This window comes from Maniola hyperantus, chromosome 13, assembly GCF_902806685.2.
Source record: "Maniola hyperantus chromosome 13, iAphHyp1.2, whole genome shotgun sequence".
In the NCBI taxonomy this organism is placed as follows: Eukaryota; Metazoa; Arthropoda; class Insecta; order Lepidoptera; family Nymphalidae; genus Maniola; species Maniola hyperantus.
In genome coordinates, this window is record NC_048548.1 from 11,701,655 (window position 1) to 11,714,550 (window position 12,896).

The window sequence follows — 12,896 nt, forward strand, 5'->3', positions numbered from 1 at the left end:
TGAAATTTGGCATGCAGATAGCTATTATAACGAAGACATCCGCTAAGAAAGGATTTTTGAAAATTCAACCTCTAAGGGTGTGAAATAGGTGTTTGAAACTTGAGTAGTCCACGCGGATGAAGTCGCGAGCATAAGCTAGTTTTCTATAATATAACTAGCTTATGCCCGCGACTTCGTCCGCGTGGACAACACAAATTTGAAACCCCTATTTAACACCATTAGGGTTACCCACCACCAATCCAGTAGTTTGACCTGTGCGTTGATAGATCAGTCAGTCAGTCAGTCACCTTTTCCTTTTATATATATAGATATATAAAAGGAAAAGGTGACTGACTGGTGGTGGTGGTGACCTTTTATATATATAGATATATAAAAGGAAATAAATTGCAAAATTTCGCGATTCTTACTTCAAAACTGACAGAGTTTCATACAAACTTCAAACCCCTATTTTAACCCTTTAGGGGTAGAATTGAGAAAAATCCTTTCTTAGCGGATGCCTACATCATAATAGCTATCTGCATGCCGAATTTCAGCGCGATCCGTCCAGTAGTTTGAGCTGTGTCACCTTTTCCTTTTATATATTTATAGCCTCAATAGCTCAACCGGCATAGGAGTGGACTGAAAACCGAAAGGTCGACGGTTCAAACCCCGCCCGTTGCACTATTGTCGTACCTACTCCTAGCACAAGCCTGACGCTTAATTGGAGAGGAAAGGGGAATATTAGTCATTTAAAATGGCTAATATTCTTTATAAAAAAATATATATATATATATATATATATATATATATTATTTTTTTTGATATGATAATCCCTTGATTATTTTATTTCAGTGGAGTGGTCATCACGGGCAGACTTCTCAAACGTGTGTGGCTGCAGGGAAGCCACTGCTTCAGGATCCAATTGTACCCGTGTTCTGGTGGCGGGGTTGACGCGGGGGAGGAGATATTTCTTCAGAGCTTCTGCTGGCAATGTGAAGGGATGGGGACCGTTTACCGTTTCTGTACCTAGGAGTGTTGTGCCTAGTAGTAAGTATTCATCATCATCATCATCATCATCAACCAATAGACGTCCACTGCTGGACATAGGTCTCTTGTTAGGGACTTCCACACGCCACGGTCTTGCGCCTCCTGGATCCAGCGGCTCCCTGCGACTCGTCTGATGTCGTCCGTCCACCTAGTGGTGGTAGTGGTAGTAACAGTGGCGTGCAGATCATAGAGGCATAAAAGCACTGCTTACCCTAGTTGAAATGGCTTAGTGCTCATTTTTCATGATGACCTGTCATTAAATAGGTAGTTAGCTACCTACTGCTTACCCTAGGTTCAAACCCTGTGCACGCCACTGGGTAGTAAGTATTACAATTCCATAAAAATGCGCCTAAGAACATAATATTGTCGTAACACCACAAGTCAAGGACAAAAACACAAAGATTAAAGATAGAATATATTTACAGTACGCGGCCGAAAGTAATGTACATCGACCTAAAGAAGGAGACAGCAAATTTGTAGAGCGCTGTCCCTGTCGTTGAGACCGACAAAACGTCAGATAGGTATGAGTAACAGAGACAACGGTCTACAAATGTACATTACTTTCGGCAGCGTACCTACTGTACTACTATCTTTAACCGACTTCCAAAAAGGAGGTGGTTCTTACTTAATTTATTAGCATCACAATCACATAGGTACGCTAGTGCTCATCCATGTATATTTTATTTGAAGACGACATGTCAGATCTTAGTTCAATATAGAGCTTATTGTTAAGTAATGAATGTTTGAAAAGTGTTTTAATTATTTTCTCTAAATAATACTGAAGCTGCAATCTAAAAAGAATTTAGCCGTCAAGTTGCCCACATGATTATTAGTCCTACACATTTTGTCTGGTGGGAGGCCTCGGCCGTGGCTAGTTACCACCCTACCGGCAAAGCAGTGGCGTGCACAGGATTTCAAACCAGGGTATGCATTTAGGTATGAACTTATTTTCCGGCAGGTTTTAATGAATAATAAGCATTGATTTTTTACAACGCGGGTAAGCAGTGCGTTTATGCCTCTATGAGCTGCACGCCACTGCGGCAAAGCCGTGCCGCCAAGCAATTTAGCGTTCCGGTATGATGCCGTGTAGAAACCAAAGGTGTATGGGTTTAATAAAAACTGCCATACTCCTTCCAGGTTAGCCCGCTCCCACCTTAGACTGCATCGTCATTTACCATTAGGTACCATCAAGACAAGAGAGCCTCGATAGCTCAACGGTTAAAGGAGTGGACTGAAAACCGAAAGGTTGCCGGTTCAAATCCCACCTGTTGCACTATTGTCGTACCTACTCCTAGCGCAAGCTTTACGCTTAGTTGGAGGGGAAAGGGGAATATTAGTCAGCAATTAACTTGGCTAATATTCTTTTTAAAAAGAAAAAAAGGAAGAAAGAGTGAATAGGCATCTTCTAGGCAAGCACGCTCCATCTTAGGCTGCATCATCACTTGCCACCAGGTCTGACTGCAGCCAAGCGCTAGTCTATAAATTAAAAAAAAAACGATTCAGCTGTTTACTGAAGCAAAATTAAAGTTTTTATTTTTATTCTAAGGTTGGCATGACGTAACCTCAAGAACTACGCGTGGGGAGCCCGGAGGGGCAGTGGCAGCACTCGAGGCGCTAGCTAACGCTGCGGCCAGCGCGCGACAGCGACCACCCGCGCAGCCGCCGCGACTGCCGAAGAAGAAGACTGCCACTATCAGACAACTGTTCACAGCCGCTAGCAAATTCCAGAAGAATCTCAGGAGGTAAGTCTAGAGACTAAACTTTAATAATATTTTGTGTGACCTATTATTAATACTATAGTAATTATTCTAATCTCAATATCGTTTGTAGGTGGTAAGTAATGTCACAGTTCACGACTTACAGCGATCACGCACTCATCCGATCCGAATCCGTGAAAATACGGATATAAAAAATATCTACGACAAATGTCATAAGCTACCATACAAAACAAAAAGCAACGTATTTTCTCAGACTCGGATCGGATGAGTGCGTAACCGCCGTTAGTTAGATAACTTCTAACAAAACGTCGAGGTTACGACGTCACTGGCAGGCGTCAATTGTTAGTACATTTGACGCAGGTAACTTTACGGTAGCCCTATTTTTCTAAGATTTCATGTCACCATAGCCTAATCATTAACATATTCAGATTCAGGATCAAACCGAGAGTTCCCTCACTCTAGCTCACTCTGGTAATTTTCTATAATATGTTTGCCGACTTTACAGAAATTGTCTTGCTATTGAGACGTAGGCTTACTTAAAAGAAAAGAAAGAAAGAAAGAAAAACGTTTATTTTTGAAAGCTGTGCCACACATTACCAGTTATACCTTTTTTATCGTTGGGAAATGCGTTTACGCATCCCTCCCGTGAACGGGCAGGGTGTGTGGGACTCGCCAGCCGAGAGGCGACCGGAATACCCAACGGCGCTCCTGCGCTGCACTGGCGACTGAGTCACGGGAACACCGAAGCATTTCTACCGCGCCCAGTCAGCGACGTCCACCGAGGCGGACCTTCCACCGAGGACCTTTACGTCAGGTCACTGCACGTCCGAGGCGCACCAGAGCGTCTCCCGACCCTGGGTCTCAACGGGCGACAGCTGATAGGTTGCCCGGAGCTCTCGCTAAGAAGGCAGGCGGCGATCGTGCGCATGTCGCCTGCGCCCCGTCCTATTACCAGTTATACCTACAGGTTAACGCTTAAGTTACCCAAAATAATTCATGTTCTCTTCCAGGGGCGTGTACCTAGCGTGCATCATCTACCACGAGGACAAGGTGCTGGTCACCAGCGAGGAGTTCCTGCCAGTCATCGAGGTGGACGAGACGTACCCCGCCTGTATATACACTGACTTCCATTGGCTCATGAAGGTATTGAATTATTCCTCTTTGAATTACTTGATGTTCTCGATTGCATTCAAAAATTTTGCCACAGAGGTAGGTTTTTTTAAAAATAAAAATAGCGAGCAAATGAACACCTGATGTTAAGTGATTACCTCCGCCCATAAACATATGCAGCACCAGAGGAACCGCCAATACGTTGCCAGCCTTTCAGACATTTGTTGGTTCACCCCTTGAATAACCCCATGTTGTAATCTAGTAAGAACACCACCGAAGGGAATTTGTTCCACAGTTTGAATGTGGTAGGTACTTAACCTAAACGTTTGATTTTCTGAATTATAAAAGGATTATTATTATTATTATCAATGTGTTTGATACCTAATTACATTAGGTTAGTTAATAGTTTAACTGTGAAATCTGTTTTCTTTACAACTGAGAAAAAACCAATAAAAGTTACTTAGAAAGCATTTTTTTTAAATTTAAAGTGGCCGTAACATTTCTGTTTTAATTTACCATTGTTCCTTTTTTGCATTGGGTAATTCAACATCCGTCAAAATTCTGTCTTATTTTTTAAGGTTCCATAACCGAAGGGGTCACTTGGTATGGGGCCCTTCATGTGCGAGTCCGACTCGCACTTGGCCGGTTTTTTTTGATTCACCCCTATTTCTTCTTTTCTACAAGGACCTTTACATTCCTCTTCTTCCCTTTTCCAGGTAGCATGTTCATGGGACGAAGTCAAAGGGCTCAGGTCGGATATGGAGAAGCACACACCATCGTCCATACATTTCAGGCTGAAGCTTTTGACTGCCGCGGCGCAGATGCAATCCGCACTCTGTATACAGGATTTAGGTGAGACTTTATTCAAGTTTTTGGAGTTGTAGGTACAAACTCTGATGCATCTCTACATAGTATAAAATAAAGTCGCTTCTCGCGTCTGTATGTATGTATGAACGCGTAGATCTTGTAAACTACGTAACGGATTTTAATGCGGTTTTCACCAAAAGATAGAGTGATTCAAGATGAAGATTTATAGCTATAGTTTAATTCTTAAAAAATTAGAGATCCCTAGAGAAATTGAAATAATGTGAATTAGGTCGGAAAAAAAACGTCAAATGAGAGATTTGAGTTTCCGAGGCAATGACACCTGAATGACACCACACTAGTATCTACATTGCACCCTGGCGAAGCCGGGGCGGGTCGCTAGTAGGTACATAATAATTGTGTACTTTCATTCACTACCCATATTATTATAAATGCGAAAGTGTGTTTGTTTCTTGGTTGGTTGACCCTTCAATCACGCCACAACAGAGCAACGGATCGACGTGATATTTTTAATGACATTAACTTTTTATCTCGGTAAATTAAAAAAAATTAAAGAGAGAGCATCGGCTAGTACGAGTAGGTAATTTACATTTCCACGATGAAATTATCTGACGATATTACTAACTCGCCCTAACGCATGGTACGCAAAATTGTAGGTGCCAACTACAAAATTTTATAGAATCTGTTGATATAAAAAAGTCCTGACGAGGTATATACCTCGTATATACGAGGGACCGAAGATGGACATAATAGGTTGAATAAAATGTAATACTAGATGATGCCCGCAACTTCGTCCGCGTGGATTGATGATTCCAAACATCCCGTGGGAACTCTTTAATTTTTCGGGCTAAAGGGTCCGTATGTCCTTCCCCGGGATGTAAGCAAACTCGGTACCATATTTCATCAAATTCTGTTAAACTGTTGGGCCCTGAAAGACTAGCAGACAGACAGACAGACAGACAGACAGACATACATGCGCATTTATAATATTAGTATGGATTTTGACTCAAGTTGGCACTTGATTTCTAAGTTGTTCATTTTCCACAGGCCAACTATACCACAAGCCCCTGCGAGACGCACATGGTACAGTAGTACTGTCCTGTGTGAACATGATCAAGTCGCCCAAATCAGTGTCCGCGCTGAACTCGCGATGGGTGCCCGTGGCCAAGCTCCGGCGGAGAGTGCTGAGCGAGGACAACACTATGGGGGAACTGCTCATGGCGTCTGTGCATGAACAGATTGCTTACCATCAGGTGAGTTTTGAAGACTTGCTAAAAACGGGACCAATGTGGTGTATGCACCTTTTTTAATGTATAGACTAGTCATAATCAACATCAACCATAGACGTCCACTGCTGGACATAGGTCTCTTGTAGGGACTTCCACACGCCACGGTCTTTCGCCGCCTGAATCCAGCGGCTGGGGGCGGGGTTATGGGGCTGCAATCAGACCTGCTGGCAAGTGATGATGCAGCTTAAGATGGAATGCGCTTTTAATGGAGATACTGAACCCTAAAATTGAAAAAAAACAATACCTCTCGTTCTGGATGTACAATTTAGGCACTGGAAAAAGGACAGAAAGGTCACAAGTAATTTAGAAAGGGTTCATTTCTTTCCATCTTTCCAGGTATCCCGACACCAATTACCACGAGGGCTATACCTAGGTTACCTAAAACTGCAGTCATCGGTGGAGGTAGTGAGGATAGTAGCGCCTGCGCGCACTCCCAACGTCCCTCCACATACTCGCGTTAGAGATAATCCACATGTTTCTGCGTAAGTAAAAAATGATTTTTTTTAATTTATTCTGATAGTAGCTGATGCCCGCGACTTCGTCCGCGTGGATTTAGGGTTTTAAAAGTCTTCGTGGGAATTTCCGGAATGAAAAGTAACCTATGTCCTTCCCCGGGATGCAAGCTATCTCTGTACCAAATTTCATTAAAATCGGTTGAACGGATGGGCCGTGAAAAGCTAGCAGACAGACAGACAAGACAGACACACTTTCGCATTAATAATATTAGTATGAATTTAAGTTAACTGCGATCTCATCTGATGGTAAGTGATGATGCAGTCTAAGATGGGAACAGGCTAACTTAGTAGAATCATGGAAGTTTCATCAAACCCATACGTCTGATCGGTTTCTAGTTCTACGCGGCATCGTACCGAATCGCTAAATCGCTTGGTGACAAGGCTTTGCCAGTAGGATGGTACTGTAGTTATCCACGGCAGAAGCTTCCATCAAACCACACCAGAGACAATTATTTAAAAAATACAAATTCCCAAATTGCCCCGCCCCTACCAGGAATCGAACCATTAGAATATATTGTATAGATAGATGGTAGGTATATAAAGTTAAAAGCAAAATTACAATAATTGTGTACTTATTATTTTTCTTGTATGTTGCAGAGAAGAATGGGAGTACCTAAAATCTCAATCTGGTAAAACAGAAGAAGCACAATCTATTATTAACAATCTCGTACCGATCGGCATGAACGAGAAACCTTCAGAATCTCAAGAGATATTCCTCGAACAGATCGCCTCAGCTTCACGAAGACTCTTCAGAGACATGGAGATCCCCGATGAAAGTGTGGTCACCCACCGGATATACGATCTCGAAGTTATAGAGCTGAACAATGACGTCAGTTTCATCATGGTCTGTCCACCCGCAGAGCAAGCCTGTTCCGTGCCAGGACAAAAAGAAATCCTGCTCCAAAAAGGCGATCTCCTCAGCCTCCCCATTCAAGCTTTCGAAATGATCCACCTCCAAACGTACCATACGAACATTTTGAACAAATACTCAAAGTTAAGTTGTGTGTTAGAATTAGACGTCGCTCTAGCCGCCCATTCTCAAAGGGAAGCATTCTCCTGCACGGAATTGCAAACTGCCAAAGAAAGGCTCACAAAACTAGAAGATCTCCAAAACAATTTGAACTTGGTGTGGAAAGCGGAACGATGGCTAATGGATCTCATAGTCTTCGCGAGAGACAAAGATAAGTCCGGCCCGAGTTCAGGGATATTGCTCAAATATGTATTAGACAAAACGCCGTCCAAATGCGTCGATCGAACTGATAGCGAAATTTGTGAGAAAGACTCCAATCTGAAAATAGATTTGCTTCAAATTCCCCCACGCGAAGGAAAAATCACTAAAACATCTCCGGGTAGAGGGTCCTGGCCCGGACCAGCCGGTAATGGAAACCATACGAATTTGCATCCAGAATTCAGCAAATCCGAGCAACAACTAAGTTTGGCTCCGCGTCAGACCTCAGTATCGACGTTGAATTTAAGCGCATATCAATATCTACCATCCGATCCAAAGTATGCCAGAAAAGGCAGCGCCGATTCCCAATTTACCCAATCGAGTGTAATGAGCAATAATTTTATGAGTAGTAACTCACAGTTCGACATCAAATCCACCGGATCTCACATTAGTATTAACAGCAGTTGCAGCCGCCTTCCGCCATCGCGAAGTGAGGATACATTAGTGATTCAGAACGAAAACATTGAGCCCAAACCTCGTCCACACAGTATTAACACCAGCGTGTCTACCTCATCGAGCCCACTTTTAACTGTTAAGGGGTTTTATCCTGGGAGTATGATAAGCGTGAAAACTATTAAAGGACACGTATCGGAGTCCGTTCAGAGTCTGTCCAGTGATTCAGAAAGCCAAAGCTGTCCGTTGACGACGGCAGTCGCTTTGAAAATCCGTCCGCAACAGAATCACAGAGGACAGTGCTCCGTTATATCGTCAAAGAGTATGACGAACGTGAAAGCATCAGAAGTAGACTTCACTGATACTGGCCAAGAATTGTTTAATATAGGCCAAAGTGTTAAACGTCAACCGTTGTTGGAAACGCAAGAAGACATGGAGTTTAATAATAAGGTTCCAAAGACTGATGAAAGACATAGTGACAGTGAAGAACGTGGCGTCAAACTGCCGTCGGAGCAACGACAGACGGAACAAGCGGGTATTTTACAGGTAACTTTTGAGAGTATTATTATGTAGCGTAACAACACTATTTTTAACTTAACTTTTTCTTTAAATTGTTTGAGGCACATTTTACTCACTACCCGTAATCCATCCATATTATAAATGCGAAAGTTTATTGGTTTGTCCTTCAATCACGTCGCAACGGATTGACGTGATTTTTTGCATGATTATAGTTAAAGGCCTAGAGAGTGATATATAGGCTTCTTTTTATCCCGGAAAATTTAAGAATTCCCCCGGGATTAAAGAAAACTAAATCCACGCGAACGAAGCCGCGGGCATCAGCTAGTAAAGTATATGTAACGCATATGTAACGTAAATAGTATAACATTGAGATGTAAAATCTTATACTAACTGTACTGATAAGTGTCACTTTCTAGGTAGGTATAAGCTGTGGTAGCCTAGTGGTTAGGACGTCCGCCTTCTAATCTGAGGTCGGGGGTTCGATCCCGGGCACGCACTTCTAACTTTTCGGAGTTATGTGCGTTTTATGTAATTAAATATCACTTGCTTTAACGGTGAACGAAAACTTCGTGAGGAAACCTGCATGTCTGAGTGTTTTCCAATGTGTGTGAAGTCTACCAATCCGCACATGGCCAGCGTGGTAGACTATGGCCAAAACCCTTCTCACTCTGAGAGGAGACCCGTGCTCGGTAGAGATCATGATGATGATGATAAATCATATAAATGTCCTTTTCCTTTGCAGATATTTGCAGCGTACGAGACGGGGCTAGCTGCGGGTACATCACTAAAACTGCACGTCACTCCGCGCACCTCAGCCCGCGAGGTCATCGACTTAGTTGTCAAACAGCTCAACATGGCTGCCGTCCTAAAAGGAAAAGCTGGACCAGTTTACGGCCCAGAGAAACTTCAAGATTTCTGCTTAGTAGCAGTTATAGGAGCTAGAGAAAGGTGCCTAAGAGATGACTTTAGACCACTACAGTTACAAAATCCGTGGAGAAAGGGCCGCTTGTATGTCAGGCTTAAGCACGATGTGCTGGCGGCTCTTCAGCATTCTGCCAAACAACCAGCGTATATTTAAAACGTAGACGGAGCAAAAAATCTAGACAAAGGAACGTTTGCTTTCTCATTCACACTAAAAAGAGAGCACAGATAAAGTTACTAATGTGATAAACAGAGACGCAGCTAACCTATTTTTGTCCCTTATCGTGTAACCGATTTTTTCTCAAGGACTACAACTTTAGTTGAGAATTCGTGGCATCATTTTATTTCTCATTAGTTATTTACTTGTTTTCACATAAAAAACGTTTAATACAAGTATTGTTGAGCGGTTTATACAAATATTGACTACTAACGGGGTAATTGTCGTGTTATTCATCGTAACGTCGTGCTATCGCTATCTCACACGCGGTTACACAGTACTTTAGTCTAGCTTTTTTAATCAGTCTACGTTAAAACTAGAACATTATATTTTTAAGCCAGAGATTAAATAATAGATCTATATAGATAATAATAAATACAATGAAATTATATTTTTATTTTCATATTGAGGTTCGTTATCTCAGATTATATTTTTTGGAAGTCCTAGATGCTGACGAATAATTTTATTATTTTTCGGTGCAAATTTATGATTATTTTTGATGCTTTAAGTAATTAAGTATTATTCAATATTATGTAAGTGAAAGTTGTGAATAAATATAGGAGATTACAGAATGTTTGGTGCTTCTCACTGTAAAAACAGCGCATGGAAATACATGCATATTAGGTATATTATATTTTTAGCACAGTTATTAATTTACATAAAACTATTAGATACCTATATAGAAGTTTGTCTAAATAGATTTTCCTCTCTCTCTATCTTTAAATTAATTAAAATCTAAACTACCGTGTGCATAGATATCTAGATGGACCGTGAGCGTATCGTTCGTGCACATCTAAATTCTTTCCAAAACCATAGACAATGTTTAAGAGATCATAATATTATTTTCACCGTATTACCCTCACAATAAAAACTTTATTTTTTCAATGATAATGAATTAAACATCAAATCTGCGTCCTGTTGAAAATAAATATTTAGGTAGGCATATTTTATTTGGTAAAGTTTTCTTTTCGCGAAACATGTGCCTGAATTCTTTCAAATTCGAAGAAATATCATATCTCTGGGGAATACAGGGTTAACAACGAAATGCAAAATACTTTAGGCCAAAACGTCAAAATCATAAATTATCATTGTTCATTGCACTACGTATGGTAGGTATAAACTCAGAAAAATTGGTCTAAAATAAAAAATATTAATCAATCATGTGGCAATCAGAATTATTTGTGTACCTATGTAAAAAAAATACTATCACTAAAAGTGTCAAGTATTAGTCCGCGACAGGTTGAAATTGCAATCGGGGTACGAGACGAGGGGACGCAGTGCACACCCGCACGTCACCCGCGCTTGTCCACACTGGGTTAGCGTGGGGGCTGTGCGGGTGTGCGGGGCGTTCTCTCTCCAATTATTGCTATCTCGACCTGTCGCGTAGGTACTATAAGTAGGTAACTAGATATAAACATATTGTTGTACTGCTTGAGATGGCTCGTGGCCCGTGGGATACCTACTTAGGGTGCGGGTTGCGGGAGGGGGACAGCGACGTTGAATTCCTTGGTTTTTAGTATTTCCGTCAACAGCTGTCACCCTCACACTACCGGCGTCCTTCTTTACGAGCCGTCTCAGTGAAACGATATACCTATACGTGTTTGTAGATATAATATTTCATGTGATTTTATGAATAATTATGCAGAAAGAGGATTAAAAATTAAAATACGTATTTTGTATTATATTATACTTTCGAAGATATTTTTTTGTTTTTGAAAGGATTAACCCATACTAATATTATAAATGCGAAAGTGTGTCTGTCTGTCTGTCTGCTAGCCTTTCACGGCCCATCTGTTCAACCGATTTTAACGAAATTTAGTACAGATATAGCTTGCATCCCGGGGAAGGACATAGGCTACTTTTTATCTCGGAAAATCAAAGAGTTCCCTTGGGATTTTTTAAAACCTAAATCCACGCGGACAAAGTCGCGGGCATCATCTAGTAGGTAATAAAATCGATACCCACTTTAGTTATAAAATATGATATTTTGATATGTAAAAACTAAAAAGCCATACACAGAATACCATTAATTAGGAGTATTTACCTATATTTATAATTTTAAATACGTTTATGAGGAATGCCAATCTTTATTATTTTACCTGTGTGAATTATGATTTTATTTTTATATATTTTTTTTTAATATAAAAGTGTAATTAATAATGTTATGTTGAATATAAAATTTGGTATCCTGTATAATTTTAATGATTAATTATATTTTTATATTCCAAGTAAGTAGGTATCTACTGAGCAAGTATTTATAGAAATATCAAATAACTACCTACAAATTTATGACAAACGGAATTATTGAATATATTTGAACGATTTTTTAAATAATTACCTACTGTAAAAAGGACCTAAGAGAAGTAAAATTTTCGCTGTAGTTTTTGCTGTATAGAGACAATTATAGACAAAATATAGTTGTTATTATATTATTTAGTTAGTACATTAAAATACATTATTGTGAAAAATTAATCAACGATTCGAGCCATATTTACTTACGGATTGCAATTATTATTATTACAATAAAGCCTAACTGAATGTCTTATGATGATTAGTATATTATTATAATTATTGATGAAAAGTGTTTTATTTGTAGATTATTTTAATACTGTTTAGGTAAATCAGTAATTCACCCTTATTTGTGAATTGTGGTGTTGTACATTAGAAATTATAGAAGTGGGAGTATAAAATTATGCACAAAAATAAATGTATTTGAAATCTGAACATGTTTTATTTTATTTCTTGTCCAGTACACCTACTTATACAGTGTTTGTTAATAGACCACTAGTGCCAGTAATGACCAGACTGGAAATAAATTAATTATTATGGCTGAGCAATATTTGAAGGATGTTGCGAACCCCGTCGGAAGTGATTTTTATCCTTTTATTTAATCTAAACGAGGCTGTTAATTGCTATTTCGGCAGGACTTTTTTCTCATTTGCGAGAAAACAAACAAATGAATTTAAAAATATTGCACAAGGTAAATACCATAGTCCATAGAGTTATGATACTAATGGTTTGTACAATAAAATTAGACAAAGGGAAATCTAATTATTTTTCTTTTGATGAACTAGTAGGTACTAAAACTATTTTAAAATTTCCGGTGGATGGCGCTGCACTTGAGTTACAAATTTC

The 12,896-nt window shown here is 40.1% G+C and overlaps 1 protein-coding gene across 7 annotated transcripts in view; it reads left to right on the top strand.

Annotated features, from left to right (window-relative positions):
* The window catches only part of wake (wide awake), a 206,339-nt gene extending 193,852 nt beyond the window's left edge, over positions 1-12,487 (top strand). For all 7 annotated transcript variants that reach the window (XM_069502511.1, XM_069502514.1, XM_069502516.1 and 4 more), the window contains 8 exons: positions 832-1,026; positions 2,573-2,768; positions 3,755-3,887; positions 4,571-4,706; positions 5,727-5,932; positions 6,305-6,450; positions 7,081-8,650; positions 9,366-12,487. In XM_069502511.1, the coding sequence (XP_069358612.1) occupies positions 832-1,026; positions 2,573-2,768; positions 3,755-3,887; positions 4,571-4,706; positions 5,727-5,932; positions 6,305-6,450; positions 7,081-8,650; positions 9,366-9,701 (2,918 nt within the window). In that variant the 3' untranslated portion in view covers positions 9,702-12,487. The remainder of the gene's footprint in view (positions 1-831; positions 1,027-2,572; positions 2,769-3,754; positions 3,888-4,570; positions 4,707-5,726; positions 5,933-6,304; positions 6,451-7,080; positions 8,651-9,365) is intronic.
* Positions 12,488-12,896: the final 409 nt, after the last annotated feature.